At 35.5% G+C, this 16,401-nt stretch overlaps 1 protein-coding gene across 2 annotated transcripts in view; it reads right to left on the reverse strand.

The window, feature by feature from the left end:
* LOC131144092 (alpha,alpha-trehalose-phosphate synthase [UDP-forming] 1-like) overlaps positions 1-16,401 on the reverse strand; it is a 79,354-nt gene that overhangs the window by 39,405 nt on the left and 23,548 nt on the right. For both annotated transcript variants that reach the window (XM_058092478.1, XM_058092477.1), the window contains exons 8-10: positions 11,866-11,954; positions 9,134-9,182; positions 3,251-3,351 (exon numbers count right to left, since the gene is read on the reverse strand). In XM_058092478.1, the coding sequence (XP_057948461.1) occupies positions 3,251-3,351; positions 9,134-9,182; positions 11,866-11,954 (239 nt within the window). The remainder of the gene's footprint in view (positions 1-3,250; positions 3,352-9,133; positions 9,183-11,865; positions 11,955-16,401) is intronic.

Genomic DNA, 16,401 nt, shown 5'->3' on the forward strand with positions numbered 1-16,401 from the left:
AAAGATGGAACCTTACAGGTTAAATCAGGTGTGCTTGTGGTGATGAAAGGTACTAGGAAAAATAACTTGTATTATTTTCAAGGTAGTACAGTTATTGGCTCAGTAGCTGTTATTTCTGAGAAAGATGCAGGTTCAGATACAACCAAGTTCTGAGAAAATAGGCAAGAGTGAAATTTGGCACTGCAACCCACTGGACAGAAGGTATTTTAGACTACATCCACACAAATGTATGGGGGCTACCAGAACTGCTTCATTGGGTGGTATGCATTATTTTGTAACTTTTGGTGATGATTTTTCCAAAAAAGTTTGCGTGTATGCTATGAAGAATAAAAAAGAAGTGTGATATTTTCCTTGAGTGGAAAAAATTGGTTGAGACTCAAACTGGAAAAAAGATCAAACGGTTCAGATCAGATAATGGTGGTGAATACACAAGTTATCTGTTTATGAAGGTATGTCAAAATGAAGGTATTGCACTACACTTTACAATTAGAAATACACCATAACAGAATGGGGTGGCAAAGCACAATAATCGGACATTGTTAGTGAAAGTTCGATGTATGTTGTCTAATGTTGGGTTGGACAAAAGGTTTTGGGCTGAGACTATTAGGTATGCGTGTCATCTTGTCAACCGCCTACCATCATCTGCTATTCGGGGAAAAACACCCTATGAGGTATGGTCTGGAGAGCCTGCTAATGATTATGATTCTTTAAATGTATTTGGTTCTGTTACTTATTATCATGTTAAAGAATCTAAGTTGGATTCTAGAGCCAAGAAAGCAATATTCTTGGGGATTAGTGCAGGAGTCAAAGGATACTGTCTTTGGTGTCTAGAGACGAAAAAAATGATTCTAAGCAAGGATGTGACTTTTAATGAACTTGCGATAATGAAGAAAACAATACGCAAGGAGTCACCAATTGAAGAAAAGACCAGTGGTACTCAACAACAGGTGGAGGTTGAGACAATTTTAGGAAACCCAGTGAGAAATGAGGCTACACAATGTAACTCTCCAATTACGGTGGGGAACGGTGTACAAGAAGAGGAGATTTCAATCCGAGAATCTTCACAGCAACAAGAATCAATTGTTTCTCAGAGACCAAGACAAGAAATTCGAAAACCTGCTCGGTATACTGACATGGTGGCCTATGCACTTCCAGTTGTAGATGATGATGTTCCTTACACTTTCAAAGCAGCAATGAGGAACTCTGAATTAGACAAGTGGAAAAGAGCAATGAATGAAGAAATGCAGTCTCTTCATCAGAATCAGACTTGGGAGCTAGCCCAGCTGCCCAAGGGTAAGAAAGGAATTGGTTGCAAATGAGTTTATGTAAATAAAGAAGGATTTACAAATGCAAATAATGTTCACTTCAAATCTAGATTGGTAGCTAAGGGCTACACATAGAAGGAAGGTGTTGATTATAATGAGGTATTTTCTCCAGTTCTTAAACATTCTTCCATTCGAATTTTTTTGGCTTTGGTAGCACAATTTGATCTTGAAATAATTCAGCTTGATGTAAAAACTGCATTTTTACATAGTGATTTGGAAGAGAAAATCTATATAACTCAGCCAGATGAATTTAAGGTTGCTGAAAAAGAAAATTGGATATGCAAACTGGGAAAATCATTGTATGGTTTAAAACAGTCTCCAAGACACTGGTACAAACAATTTCATCAATTTATAATTGGTCACAAGTACATTAAACATAAACATGATCATTGTGTTTATTTTCGCAGGCTACAAAATGAATCTTTTATATATTTACTATTGTATGTTGATGATATGTTGATAGCTTGAAAGAACAGAGAAGAAATCAACGAACTAAAAAGTCAGCTAAATCAAGAATTTAAGATGAAAGATCTTGGTCAAGCCAAGAAGATAATTGGCATGGAGATATGCAGAGACAGAATGAGAGAAAGAGTTAGTTTCACTCAAAAACAGTATTTGAAGAAGGTAATACGAAGTTTTGGTATGTCTGAGCGGTCAAAACCAATTAACACTCCACTTGCTCCTCACTTCAAACTTAGTGCATTTTTATCTCCTAATTCAGATGAGAAATGTAAGTATATGTCACAAGTTCCTTATGCAAGTGCAGTTGGTAGTATAATGTATGCAATGGTTTGTACAAGACCTGATATTTCATAAGATGTTAGTATGGTGAGCAGGTATATGCATTATCTGGTATATGCATTATCTGGACAAGCTGTGAAATGGAATTTACGATACATTATGAGTATTATTGATGTTGGTATAGTATTTGAGAAAAATAATACTATTGATCAATGTGTTGTTGGATATATGGATTTTGATTTTCCAGGTGAACTGGATAAATGTCGATCATCTATTGGATATGTATTTACATTTGCTAATGGTTCAATGAGTTGGAGGTCTACCTTATAGTTTACCATTGCTTTGTCTACAACAGAAGTAGAGTACATGGCAGCTTCAAAGGCTGTTAAAGAAACTATTTGGTTGCAGGGTTTACTTGAAAATTTGAGACCTGTTCAGAAGCACATTGTTGTGTTCTATGATAGCCAGAGTGCTATTCATTTGGCAAAGAACCAAGTCTACCATGCACGAACGAAACACATCGACGTTCGTTTTCACTTTATGCGGGATATAATTGATGAAGGCAAAATACTTCTTCAGAAGATTGCTATAGCTGAGAATCCCGCAGATATGTTTACCAAGATTGTGACAACAATCAAGTTCAAACATTGTTTGGACTCGATCAATATCCTACAAGTCTGAATTTTTTTTAGAAGGCACCGATGATGTGGAACTCCAGAGAGTGCTGGTGACTGAAAAATTTGTTGAATTTATCATCAATGTGGAGAATTGTTGATTTTTGTCCCACATTGGTGGGAAATGTTTTTTGAACTTGAGGTTGAAGCTATATAAATAGCTTCCCTTACAATTTGTAATCACACCTCAAATTTGTAGAGTTACAAATAGTATTTGTACTTTAGGGTATTTCTAATTACTATTAGTAATCCGAAATTTTCCCAAGAAATAATTTTTCTAGAAGTAGTGGATTGATCGTCGGCACCCGAGGACGTAGGTAATTTTGTACTGAACCTCATAAATTCTTGTCTTGTTCTTTATTACTGTCTTTTATTATTAGTTTCTGCATTGCTTTAGTTTTGATTATATGTTCAATAGAAATAGTTGTAGTATTGGTGTTTGTCACAAGTGGGATGCTCGGCACAACAAGATAATCCAGAGAGGAACTCAAAATAGTAAACTTTAATTACCTCACTTAGAATGAGAACTCCTTTCTTTGAAGCTTGGCAGGCCACGAACTCATAGCTAACAAGATTCATTCCATCCCTTAATGATGTAACAAGTGCCACATCTACACAAGCATTTTATAAGAAAATAAGAATATAAACCAAAAGTTTAACAAATGCTACATCTGCACATACAGTTATTATTCGAGAGGCAGGGAAGGATATTGGGAAAATTTTACTGCAATTTAACTAAAAATATCCAACCCGAACAGCCCTATTGCAAAATACTATTTATAATAAATTAAATTTATGAAGATTACAACCAAACCTCCCTAATTAAATAACCCCCAAACTAACCATGACTGATTAATTAAGCCTAACACTATTGGGCTCAAGATCCAACGAGACCTTGATGTATTCTTCAGAATCAACTTCCAAGAAGGTTTGCATTTATCCATCCAATTTCCAGACTCTTATCCTACAGCACTAGGACGATAGAACGTGCACATTTGTACTAATACTTTTGTGCAGCACCCAATTCCCAAACCTTTTTCAAAGCTGTCTCTTCTTAGAAGCAAGGGTATAATTCTAATGTACTTCATCAGAAGCATCTCAATGGATATTCCTCTTTACTAATTCTCTCCATTTGCTGTCTGCATGGTGATGTTAATAGAGTTAGTAGCTATGGATGAATAATGATATGCGCAAGAGTATATGTTCTTCAAACCTTACCAGGGCTTCACTCGTAGACTTCTCATTGCTATAAAAATAGACAGTGTTCTTCAAACCTAGATGTTTTACTCTGGATACTCAACACACCAGGTAAACAGTACAATGCTGAAAAAGCTTTTGGAAGTCAATAGCTGTTGGAGTTGTGTGCATGGGAATGCTTCAAATTGAATTGAGCCTCTTGTCCCATATTGGTTGTGTGAAGAGTTTTTCGTCCATTTATATTTGACTTCAAACAAAACTACATATCTTCTAGAGGTGATGTAGAGTGGGCCTAGGGCTAACCCATAATCCCCCAATGCATGGGTCTTGAGTAACATTTTTATTTCAGGCTTTAATTTTTGTGTCTGTTTTCAAATTTTTATTCCAGCAACATCCATACTTTTATAAGATTCTTGTAACAGTTTTTGCTGACAAATACTTTCCTGCTTCTGAAACCAATAGGTCTGGAACTGAACTTGTGGTCTTTTTTTCTAGATTAAAGCCATCAGTTTTTGGCTATTCAAATCCGGAGCCAGAGTAATTTGCATATTTAAATTATTGGTTTTCAGAATTTAACTCTGAAATCAATCCTGCAGCACGTATACAACGGGGTGAGCTTTGGGAGAGATACGCTAGCTCCCCTGTATTTCTTTTATACATTGCAGAGCTACTTCCTTGCATACTCTCCCTCTTTCCTCTTCACTTCATTTCCTTTTTCTTATTTCCTTTCCTTACTTAAGCTGAGATTGGTTCTGTTCATAAGCTGCTGGTTAAATGTGCAGCTTAGCAGTCGCTAGAAGCAGTTGAATCCTGGTGACCAGACATTGAGCACCTCCTGCACCTTACTGTTGGCAAATTAAGTTTTAAGACAACAGAGTACTATGGTTCAGCCTGCAACTCTACTACTGTAAATGATTTTTTATTTAATTATTTCCCTTGTAATTTCTTTTTCATTTTATTTTTTATTTAAGTCCCTGCTGATTCATTGTGCTAAATTCTAGTAAAATCATATTTTTCCAGAAGTAGTTGAGCTAAGCACAGGATGTTTTAGTCAGCCTAGTCCCAGTAAGGTTTGGGTAATAGAAACCCAAAAATTTGGATCCTATTTAAGGATATATAATGGCAGTGACTAACAAAAATTTTGCAAGGGTTGATTCAGTTCTTGTGTAGACAGGGACTTTCTAAAATTACAGCCTGCCAATTGCTTCCACTGGTGTTATTAATGTATACAGGTCATTTAAAGAGATTAAAATTTAAGGATTTAAGCCTTAATCTAATTTCTTAACTTCAATCCATTCACAGAATAGGGTCCATGCCCATTAAACTTGGCTATTAAAAAGCACCTAGGAAAACTAAAGCCATGGAATATAAATTTCATAGCAGAGATGAGGGCAATTGCAATTTCATCTTCAACAAATTTCCCTTAGTGGATTCCCCCAGCTTCACTGCAGCACTATCCAACAGAAAAAGTGACACTACATTCATGCCGATATATAGTTCGAGATATCTATAAAAAGCAGTCCTCTATGCTAGAGATTCAGAGAAATTTTTTTTGAAGGCATTAAAAACAGTAAAGTTTTAATAACATTTAGTTTTATATATTAGTTATTCATTATGATTATTATTGTGCAAAGGCAAGATAAGTAAACAATTCTTGAGCGCAAAAACTTAAAAAACTTTGGTAGTGAGAAGTAAGTGCATTTGAGTGCTAGGTCTAATAATATGAGACTTAAGGACTTTGAACTTTTTAGGACGGGTTTTCTATTTAACCCTTTCTTAAGTAGATTCTCCAAAAAAAAAGAGGTATCATGCAACAAGGCAGACAAGATTGTTCACTAGAAAGTTCTATATTCATATATAACCACACAGATGCACACTATCTCATTCATGTGTGCTTTTAATCCTGATCTCATGAACAGACTAAACATACAGAGGTAAACCATCGCTCTGTCAGAGATCTAATTATAAAGAATCAAACTGTAACTGTTCATGTCAATTGAGGGGATCGGGAGATATCTTCACTAAAGCTACATGTCTTTGTAACAAGCAGTCTCAAGGCTCCAGCTTTGGAGCAGTGTCAAGTATTGTTAGCAAGGGAAACAATTTAATTTTAAACTATGATGCATCTCCATGATAATCATGCCCTTAATTCGTGGTATATTTTAATTAATTTCATAAATTGCATGGCTGTTGCATTTCCATTTTAGTGTTGAATGAATTCTTGCTTAATATCACTCCCACATCAGATGAGTGCTAGGGTGTCTTAAGCTTAATAAGATTCGTTCAGGCTCCAACTACATGAGGCACCTTTTAAAGGACAAAATCATGAGGACAGTGGGCCAAAGTGGACAGTACCTCAACAGAGTTGGACTGAGACCATCACATTTGGTATCAAAGCCACCCTAGGAGTAGAGGTGTGCCACTCTGATGCACAGGAAAGCATGTCATGGACCCACAACGGATGTGTATTAGGGAGATCTTGGACTTATGAGGTTGATTCAGGCCCCAACCATCTGAAGCACCTTTTATAGGACAAAAATGTGAGACTAGCCAAAGCGAACAATACCTCACCAGAGTTGGACTGAGATTGTTATAGTTATCATTTTATGTACTGAGATCATTGAGTACTCTTTTAAGCTAATAGATACAACAATATATTGTAAGTTATTGGTGGCCGGAGGGACTTGGATGAAACAAAACAATGAGAGTGAATATAGAAACCAAGAGTGGAAACAGCTGAATCCAGGAAGAGACACGTGGAAGACACCTAGCAGCATACTTCAGAGCCCCCAAGCAACAAGCAGCTGCTGTCCTGTTTTACTGCTTCCTGCTATAGCAATACCACCAAGTCACAATAACATAGTATGCCTCTCACCATTTTCTGTAAATCCTGGAGTGTGTGTGTGTGTGTGTGTGTGTGTGTGAGAGAGAGAGAGAGAGAGAAAGAGAGGAAGGAGGAGGGAGAAAATTTTGTAGAAAATAAATAAAAATTAGGGTACATTCAAGGCAAATCAATATAAATACAAAAAAAAAATTAATAATAATAATAATAGAGGAGCATCAAAATAAATTGGGGGAGCCGATAATCAAGTATGTGACCTAAATATTCATTTATTTATATAGGGATTTTGGGTAAAAATGGAATTACAAAGGAAAAGGGTAAGTATGTAACAGAATCCTAATAGAGAAGGATTTGTAAGTTTGTTTATTTGTTGATTAGTTATATAGTAGCACATGTGTTCTTCTTGTTTTTCATAGCTGTGTATTATTTTTTAAGTTATTGGGAAGTTTATCTGCTATGGCTATTCGTCTGTGAGGAAGACAACTGTTTGTTTGCTATTGCATGTGTCTGTGCATCTATTGAATTCTTGTCATAAGAAATAGATGGATGGGCTATAGCATTATGTGTTGTTTGTGCTTGTGATATTGGGGAATTTGAGCAAGTAGTGATTGTGACTCCTTTGTGTGAATGGCCTTAAACGTCTGGATATTTCCGCTTATGCAGGGATTAGTCAAGTTGGAAATCGGCACTACTTTTTCTTTTTCTTATCTTTTCTTTTATTATTTGGGCAAGCTAAAAATTGGCACTTCTTTGAGATATAGTATTGCTGTGTTGAAATAGGTGAAAATGTGAGGCACTTGGATTGCTTGTGATGGTAACTCTAGATAAAGAGACTACTTGGAATAATAGGGAATGTGTTCATGGTGATGGGATTTGCATGCATATAAAAGATCACATCTTAAAGTGATGAATTTTTTTTGTGCAGTGTGCAAGGTGGAAAGACTGTTAGGATCTGTCGGATTAGAATTCTGACAGATTGGGAATAATTAAAGGGTGATATAGTAGCAAAAGAGAGATCCTCTCATGTGGAAACACAGCAATGGAGGCTATGGAAGGGGCCACTAGGTGAATCCACACTTCCAGATCTCAATGAAAATCCATAGCAGATTAGAATTGTTAGGCAAAATGGAAAGGGCAAATTATGTACTCTCCTTCATTATCTAGACTAGCATGTATATAAATACAAGTAATGACAGCCTTGCTCATTAAATATGCCTAGGAAGATGACTATTCTTTACTACAACTAGTTTGACTTCTCTAGACTCAAAAGACCTTATAAATGAACTTTGGAACTCGACTCATAATTCATAAATGAAGCTGGATTTAGGGAATGACAAGCTTTGACCAGACTATAATAATGACTCCTAGATGACAATAATTAATAACTATAACTGCTACTAACAAAGCAAAGAATGGATTGTATTCTGAAAAATATTTACTAATGCTACATGCAACAGCACTGCAACATCCCCCCCTTGTTAGATGAAGCTCGCCTCTATGTGAGTTGCCAATTATAGAGGTTCACACATCTTGGTATAACTCTGCATTATTTGCTTATCTAGGACTTCCCAAGGTCAGGCTTTCCTTTCCAAATGACTGGAAGTTGAAAGTGCTTATCCAAAATTAGGATTTTGAATCTCTATCTTATATTGTCTTCGGCAAGCCATGAAATCTCACAATCACTCAGAAAAATAGATGTGACACACGAGTAGTGTCAGATGTCTTTTGCATGCTGTTATGCTGTCAACCACAACAATTACAGAAAATATTAGGTAAATGCTTCACTGCAGCAGCACTGCATCAGGTTAAGGATCTCTACTGAGCTCGAGGTTGCTCACCTCAACGCAATTCCAGGTTTAATTGTTTTTGTTGGTGATCATGTTTGGTCCAAGAAGTGAGGAATAGGACTTGTTTGATTTGTGGAACTAATGTGTATAAAATGAGTAAAGTGTGATGTAAAGAGCCTGGTGCATGTAAATCTTCTTTTCAGTGCATAATGGAATTGTGTTCTTAGAAAATGCTCTTTCTCTGACTTATTACTTGTCCTTGAACGATGATTTTTGCAAAACTATTTCTTTCCTAGGCCTAGTGCCTCCATCATATTTTGGATGGAGTCACAGCCAAACGCATAACATAAATAGGGATGTGAAAACTTTACAAGGGCACAAACTCATTCTCTTCAATTCTCTTTCTTCAACCAACCCTAACACTCCAAGACCAATCCATCATCCTATTTTTACACTAACATCTAGTCCACTAATTATTTTCCATAAATCAAGATATTTTAGACAATATTAATCAAAAAAAAACAATAACAATTAATGACACTGAGCATTATGCTTAAAAAAGAGTACCAGTGACTGCGTACAGTGCACATAATGCATGAAAGTCAAGAGATCGATCCTGTAAACAGAAATAATATGCTTGAGAAATTTTCATATAAGAGAACAATATTAGAGCTCAAATAAGAAGCTATAGATGATAACAAGAAAATAGAAGGAAAGTGAGGAACTGAGAAGACATTAGCTGGAAACTTAACTACAAGCATGATAAACAAACAATGAGGCATGCATTATGGTTATCTTAATGCAATTTCCTATACTTCACCTTTGCCATTCTACATCTAAAAACGACTGCAAGGAAATTAAAGCAAAAGGCTCCAATAAATATGAAGCTATGGGGTTCTAGACTGACAATTTATTCCAAAGACGCTCAATAATTTCTTCTAAATAATAGAACATGATTTTTCTGTTCAGCACTCTTGATATTGGGGGACAGACCATTAACTGAAAAATAACATAATAAATCAGGTTCTAAAATTTATCTGATGCAGGTAATTGGATAGGATCCCTTTTATCTGATTTTTCCATTCAGATCAGAAAATAAACTCAAAACCAACCAAAAATTAGACACAAAAGGAAATATAAATTTAAAAAAAAAAAAGAGAACAAGCAAGGGGGTCGAAAGAAAAGAAGGCCCTGTTTTAGGTGAAGAATGGGCTATTTTAGGTGAAGAATGGGCTATCTGAGCTGTCTGTTACTTTAAAATCTACGAAAAACCTGCTTACAGTTACCATGCAAACACGTGCATGTCTTTCCCTACATTAGTACAAAAACTGATCATTAAATGCCCTAAATTCTAGCACATAAAAGCTTTATTATGAATTTCTACCAAGTGACTTCCAACAAGAGATCTGAAGAGTCATCATTCTAGTGACAATAAAGCCTCAAGTTGTATAGCCTATTCATGGTAAGATATAGAAGAATTTGGTGCTCACAGTGACCCAGAAGCTAATCCACCATCTCCACCACTGGATGAGGCCAATGGAAAGCCTATTTGGAGAGCAATAACATTTCTTCACAATCTAAATCACAACTCTGTTGTTCTTTATATCATAGGCTTAATCTAGCTCTTTTCAACAACAATAACAGATGTTAGACTAAAAAAGGTAGGGAAATAGGTTAAATGCTTTATGAAAACCTCATTAATTTAAGCTCCCTTTGTTTTAGTAGTAAAGAGTGAGAAAAATGAATGTGCTTGTGCCAACAGATGAGGTCGTGCATCCTTCATATTGCAAAGTGCTGAGCTACATTGTAAAACTACTAAGCTATATTATTCTATTTAAGAATTTATTAGATAAGCTCAATGAAGCTGTTTTAAAATGGCAACCTAAATGCAGAGATGGAAGTCATTATCAACATTTGAAGTGGCAATTTTCTTTTTAGAAAGTAGGGAGAGCACTATATTTTTATCAACAAGATAGCATTACTGTTATTATGCAAGTATAACTTTAATTCTGCCTCTGAAGGATGGAGATGGACATGAGACATGGATAAGATATGACACAAACATGGGGAGAATATAGGAGAAGAGACAACATGGATTTCTTAAGCATGGTAAATTTCTCTGAGGTCTCCTAGATGTGCTTGACATTAAAAATACATTCTAACATTGTGAAGACATTTATGAAGTGTCAGATATGTGTGACAACAGTGTCTGAAGAGTGTTGGTGCCTGATACAAACATGACAGAGGCATGACATCGACATGGTACAGTCATAGAAGTGTCAACATTGTCAACTATATAGAATACTGACTATTCTATCACATTATGGGATTTACGTACTGTCAAGGCTTGATATACACTGTTGGCCCAACCTAATAGCTTAAGCTTTTAGCTGAAGAGTGAATTAACAGGGTATCAGAGCCAGGGTTGGCAGGAGGTTCTAAGTTGTATACTTGTATTCTAGCTCCCACGTTTATCATCAATTTGTTAAATATTATCTTATTCCCCTTATTGAGTGTCGCATTTTGTTCATTTTTATGTGTAATTGGATTACACGTGCAACAGTGTTAAGGCTTGATGTACATTGTTGGTCCACAACTAAACACCTTAAGCTTTTAAGCAAGGTAGCCACTAACACTAACATAGCCTATGCTCTAAATGTTGTCTTATATATATTACATTTGGGAATGTAGGGAAAATGTGCCCTAGGGTTTTGCACACATACAGAGCAAATCAAAAGAGAAACGGAACAAAACAATGATTTACTTGGTTCAGCAGTGCATGTGCATCCACAGAACCACTGCATAAATTCCACTATCTCATCAATAAAAACTGCCTTAGGGCTTCAACCCTAGGCCACAAGCATGTATATATAGCCCTCATGTGAAAACCCTAAAATGTCCCTCATGCAACAATATAGAGACGCTACACCCTGGCTCAAAAAATACAGTACCATACCGCAACCCCCCACCAAAAGAATGCAGCTCCACTAGGCTCTTCAAGTAGAAAGGCTTTCACACATGGCGGGCTCAAGGATCCTTTTTGCCCCCTCAACAGTTGGCTAAAAGAAACCTCTTATATTTTTTAATTATAATAAATTCCAGTATCTTTTGAAACTATCCAAGACCAGTGATTTTTAAGTAATAACATCAATTGTATACATCAGAAAATGAAGAGAACAAGCCAAGGATGTGTATGATTTGCACATTATAAGAATTCATGGAGAAAAGCATTTTGGTTCCTCCTATATCATTGTGAACTATTATTTAGAAAAATTCAAGTGATTAAGCTATTGACAGACCAAATGATGTATTGGAACAGCAGTTAGAGTTCCAAATTTTCCATTGATGCGCCCAACAATTTCATGAACCTGGCTGGTAAGCTTTTGATCTGTAAGAAACAAAGCGAAATAAAATTGGTAAGGATTTAGAATTTTCTCGTAAGGAACAGAATCAATACAGATATCCTGGTTAGGAAGGATTTCTTTCATAACATACAACTCAAAGATCCTGAAAGGCATTATGATGTGAAATTAAGAAGGGTCTTACATTGGAAAAGTAACCATAAGAAAACTAAGGACATGAAATAAAAATTGAAAGAAGAAAAATCAAGCCAAGGAAAAAAATGTGTGTGTGTGTGTGTGTGTGTGTGTGTATCAATATTTAGTTGATGATGATGATGATGACTCCAGTATCAGAATTACAAGAGAAAATTTTAATGAAGAAAATTTTAATGCAAATCAACATAACCCAAAAGTTTTAAGTAATTATCAAAGCGAATAATATCCATGCCCACATCTTATATTTTTTTTTATAAACAAAGAATTATATTAAAAGAGAGCAGAATGTACATCAGAAAATTAGAAAGAGAAAGGAAAAGAAAAAAGAAAACAGGGAGAATAAGAAATTCTCCCTTTATATCAATAAAAACTAGCATACAAAGAATGCAACCTAAACAGAGAACTAAACTCAATGTAACAGGGCCAACCATTCCCACTGCAAGTCTTCCAGAGAAAATGACGAAAAAAACTATTTGCTGACGCCCACAGCAACGCAAGATATACCACTCTACTCCAAAGCAAATTGTTAGTAGTAGCCACCCCTTTGAATATTCTAGTGTTCCTTTCCAATCAAACACACCAAATAATGGTCATAAAGGTGCAACGCCATAGAGCTTTCCTATCATTTCCTTTGCCAAAACCCCTAAAAGTGGTGGCATAAAAGGCATTCAAAAGTGTATGGACAGACCCAATTTTCACCAAATATACCAAATAACTTATTCCAAATAGCCAATGTGAAAGGGCAATGATGAAAGAGATGTGCACAAGTCTCTTCACTCCTCATGCAAAGGACACAAATGTTGGGGGACAAGGCCTTATTAGGTCTTCTCTTCTAAAGCAAAGCATTGATATTAATTCTTTTAAGTATCCCAGATCAAATGAAAGCTTTTATTTTTTATAGAGCTTTAGCTTTCCAAATAAAAGGATAAAAAGCAAAAGGTTCACAGCAGAATCACAAATCGAGTAGGTGAAAATAGATTTACAAGAGAACTCCCCAGAAGGATCTAAACTCCAAACCCTATCACTCCCCAGATGAACATGGAAAGAATCAAGCAACTCAGTCAAAAGAACCATCTCATTAATCTCAGTCTCATTTAGATTTCTTCCAAATTGGAAGTTCCAAGAATGCCCATCTTCATGCAAAAGAAGGAAAGCAGAAATCGGGGTGTCATGAAAATTTGATAAACAAAAAATACGAGGGGAAGTACTAGCCAAAGGCATCTCCCCTACCCAATGACCCTCCCAAAAGCAAATATGCACCCCATTACCCATTGTATAATGTACTTAAAGAAGGAAATAATCATGAATCTGAGATACAAACTTCCACGAACTCGATTAAGTAATGTTAATTCCATTTTAGCATCCCACCCAATTTGTAGCATTCCAAATTACTGTGAATTACCTTACAACAAAGAGAACTAGGTTCTAAAGGAAAGCGCCATAACCATTTCCCCACCAAAGAGATGTTTTTGAACACCAAGTTACCAAGACCCAAGCCTCCCTCCCTTTAGGCCTACAAACAATCTTCCAACCTACAAGATGATTTCTACTACCCTCTACCCCACTAGACCATAAGAAATCCTTCATTAATTTCTCAAGCCTCCTTGCTAATCTCACAGGGATTCTAAAAAGAGAAAGGTAATACAACAAGATAGAAGATAAAAAAGTGGTAATAAGACCCCCTAAAGTTAAGAAGCTCCTTTCCACTCATCCAATCCCCTAGCCACTCTCTCAAAAACAGGGTCTCAGAAAGAGTCCGCATTGGGATTACCACCAAAGGGGGCACCTAAATAAGTAATAGATGGTTGTGCTTTTTTGACTCACATCTTATATTAAATCTTGGCAAAACACACATATCTATTCTTGATTTGTGCCTGAGGCCAACCTTCATAAGAAAAGATATTTAACGAGAACAACAAATAGGGAAAAACAAATAAAAAAGGAAGAAGGGTTTGCTGCTCAAATAAAAAAAATATATTATTCAACGAGAACAACAAACAGGGAAAAACAAATAAAAAAAGGAAGAAGGGTTTGTTGCTCAAATAAAAAAAAAAATTTATTTCAATTGTAATGAAGACCATGCCTTCTAGACATCTGCAACACAAACTCCATGAGCAATCTTGAAACAAGAACATCAAAAAGGCATTAAGAAAGAACTAGGTCCTCCCATTTGTCTACCACCAAAAGCATAATTTTTTCAAATATATATATATAAAACGTCCACTTTCTTCCTTTATAAAGCAACCAAATCATAGTAAACAACAAACTATAAATAGCCAAATGTTTCCAAGATTTCCAAATTCAAAGTCATTAGATGTGCATTGAGAATCGGAATGGTGACATTCAACGGTGATTATGCATGTTCAAATTTTGAAAATCACTTCATAATTCATATTGTAAGGATTGTATAGTTATCCCACGTGAAAGCATAGAGTGTCGGCATTAGATATTTATAAATTTAAAAAAAAAAAGAAAAAAAAAAGAGAGAGAGAAAGAGTAACATAAATAAATGCAAGAGGATTAAATGGTGGAGTCTGAAGAGAGAAAATATAGTAAAATTTGAGGATAGAAAGATCAAAGAGGGTGAGCAGATAATAGGGAACAACGAAGATACGAGCACTCTGTGGAATAAAATGGCTAATAGTATTAAAAAGATAGCAAAAGAGATTTTAGGCAAAGACGAGGCAAGATTCTCGGTTGGCAAAAAAGCTAATGGTGGAAAAAAGATGTCCAAAAAACCATAAAGACAAAAAAACCTATAATAAAACATGGCAAAATTGTAGAAATATATAAAAATTTGAAAATATAAAGTGGCAAAAAAAGAGGAAAAAAGACCATTAGTGAAGCTAAAAATAGAGCTTATGATAAACAGTAAGATTGCTCCTTTGTGACCTGATAGTCATGGGTTCAAGTCCAAGGAAACAGCCTTTCTGCATAAAAGCAGGGGTAAAGCTGCCAACATTGTGATGACCCTCCCCCTACCCTCACAAAGCGGGGAGCCCTTATAGCCAAGGTAACCCCTATTTGATACAAAATAAGGGGAAATATATATATATAAAAACTAGCCAAAGCTAGAGAAACAAAGTGCAAGGATTTAGGCAATGTAAAATGTATAAAAGATGAAAATGATAATGTTTTGGATAAAGAAGTAGATACAAAAGAGAGGTGGCGAAGATACGTTAATAAATTGTTTAATGAAAACCAAGTTGAAAGCCTAAAACTGCAATTGACAAAGGAGGAAAAAACTAAAAATCTGAGGTTTATTTGCAAATTAGTCATTGAAGTTAAGATGGCTTTAAAAAAGATGAAAGGTGGGAAATCTATACGACCAAATAACATCCCTATTGAAGCTTGGAAATGTCTACTATAAAAACCAAGAAAATGTTGGATGAATGGAGGAAAAACACGTTAGTACCTATATATAAAAACAAAGGTGATATTCAAAATTGTAATAACTATTAAATTAAACTTATGAATCACACAATGAAACTATGGGAAACGATAATTGAACAAAGAATAAGAATAGAGACGAGGGTCTCGGAAAATTAATTTGGTTTTATGCCTAGGAGATCGACAATAGAAGCTATCTATCTTCTAAGAAGGTTAATGGAAAAGTTCATGGAAAAGAAGAGGCACTTACATATGATTTTTATCGACTTCGAGAAAGCTTAAGATAAAGTACCTAGAGAAGTGCTTTGGTGGGTCCTAGAAAAGAAGGGAGTTTGCAATAGGTATACCAATGTCATTAAGGGCATGTATGATAGAGTAACGACTACTGTTAGGAATGCAAGTGGAGATTCTAGAGAATTTCCAATCACAATATGTGTACACCAAGGTTCTACTTTGAGCCCTTATCTATAAAAGCTTTAGTGATTGATGAACTTGCTAGGAATTTCCAAAGATGAGATCCCTTAGTGTTGTCGTTCACAAATGATATTGTTTTAATTGATGCAAGTAGGAATGGGGTAGAATCTAAGCTAGAACTCTGGAAAACAACCTTTCGATTCTAGAGGTTTTAGGATAAGTAGAAACAAAACTAGATATATGAAATGTAATTTCAGCCAAAGGAATATTGAAGATAAGATAGACTTGATAATCAAGAAATCAACACCATAATAGTTTTCAATATCTAGGATCTATTATGAAAGTAGAAAAAGAAATTGAAAAGGATATAATACATAGAGGTAAAGCAAGTTGGGTAAAATGGAGTTCTTCGAGAGTGTTGTGTAATTGTAGGATACCACTAAAATTAAAAGGAAGGTTCTATAAAATGACTAT

This window comes from Malania oleifera, chromosome 12, assembly GCF_029873635.1.
Source record: "Malania oleifera isolate guangnan ecotype guangnan chromosome 12, ASM2987363v1, whole genome shotgun sequence".
NCBI lineage: Eukaryota > Viridiplantae > Streptophyta > Magnoliopsida > Santalales > Ximeniaceae > Malania > Malania oleifera.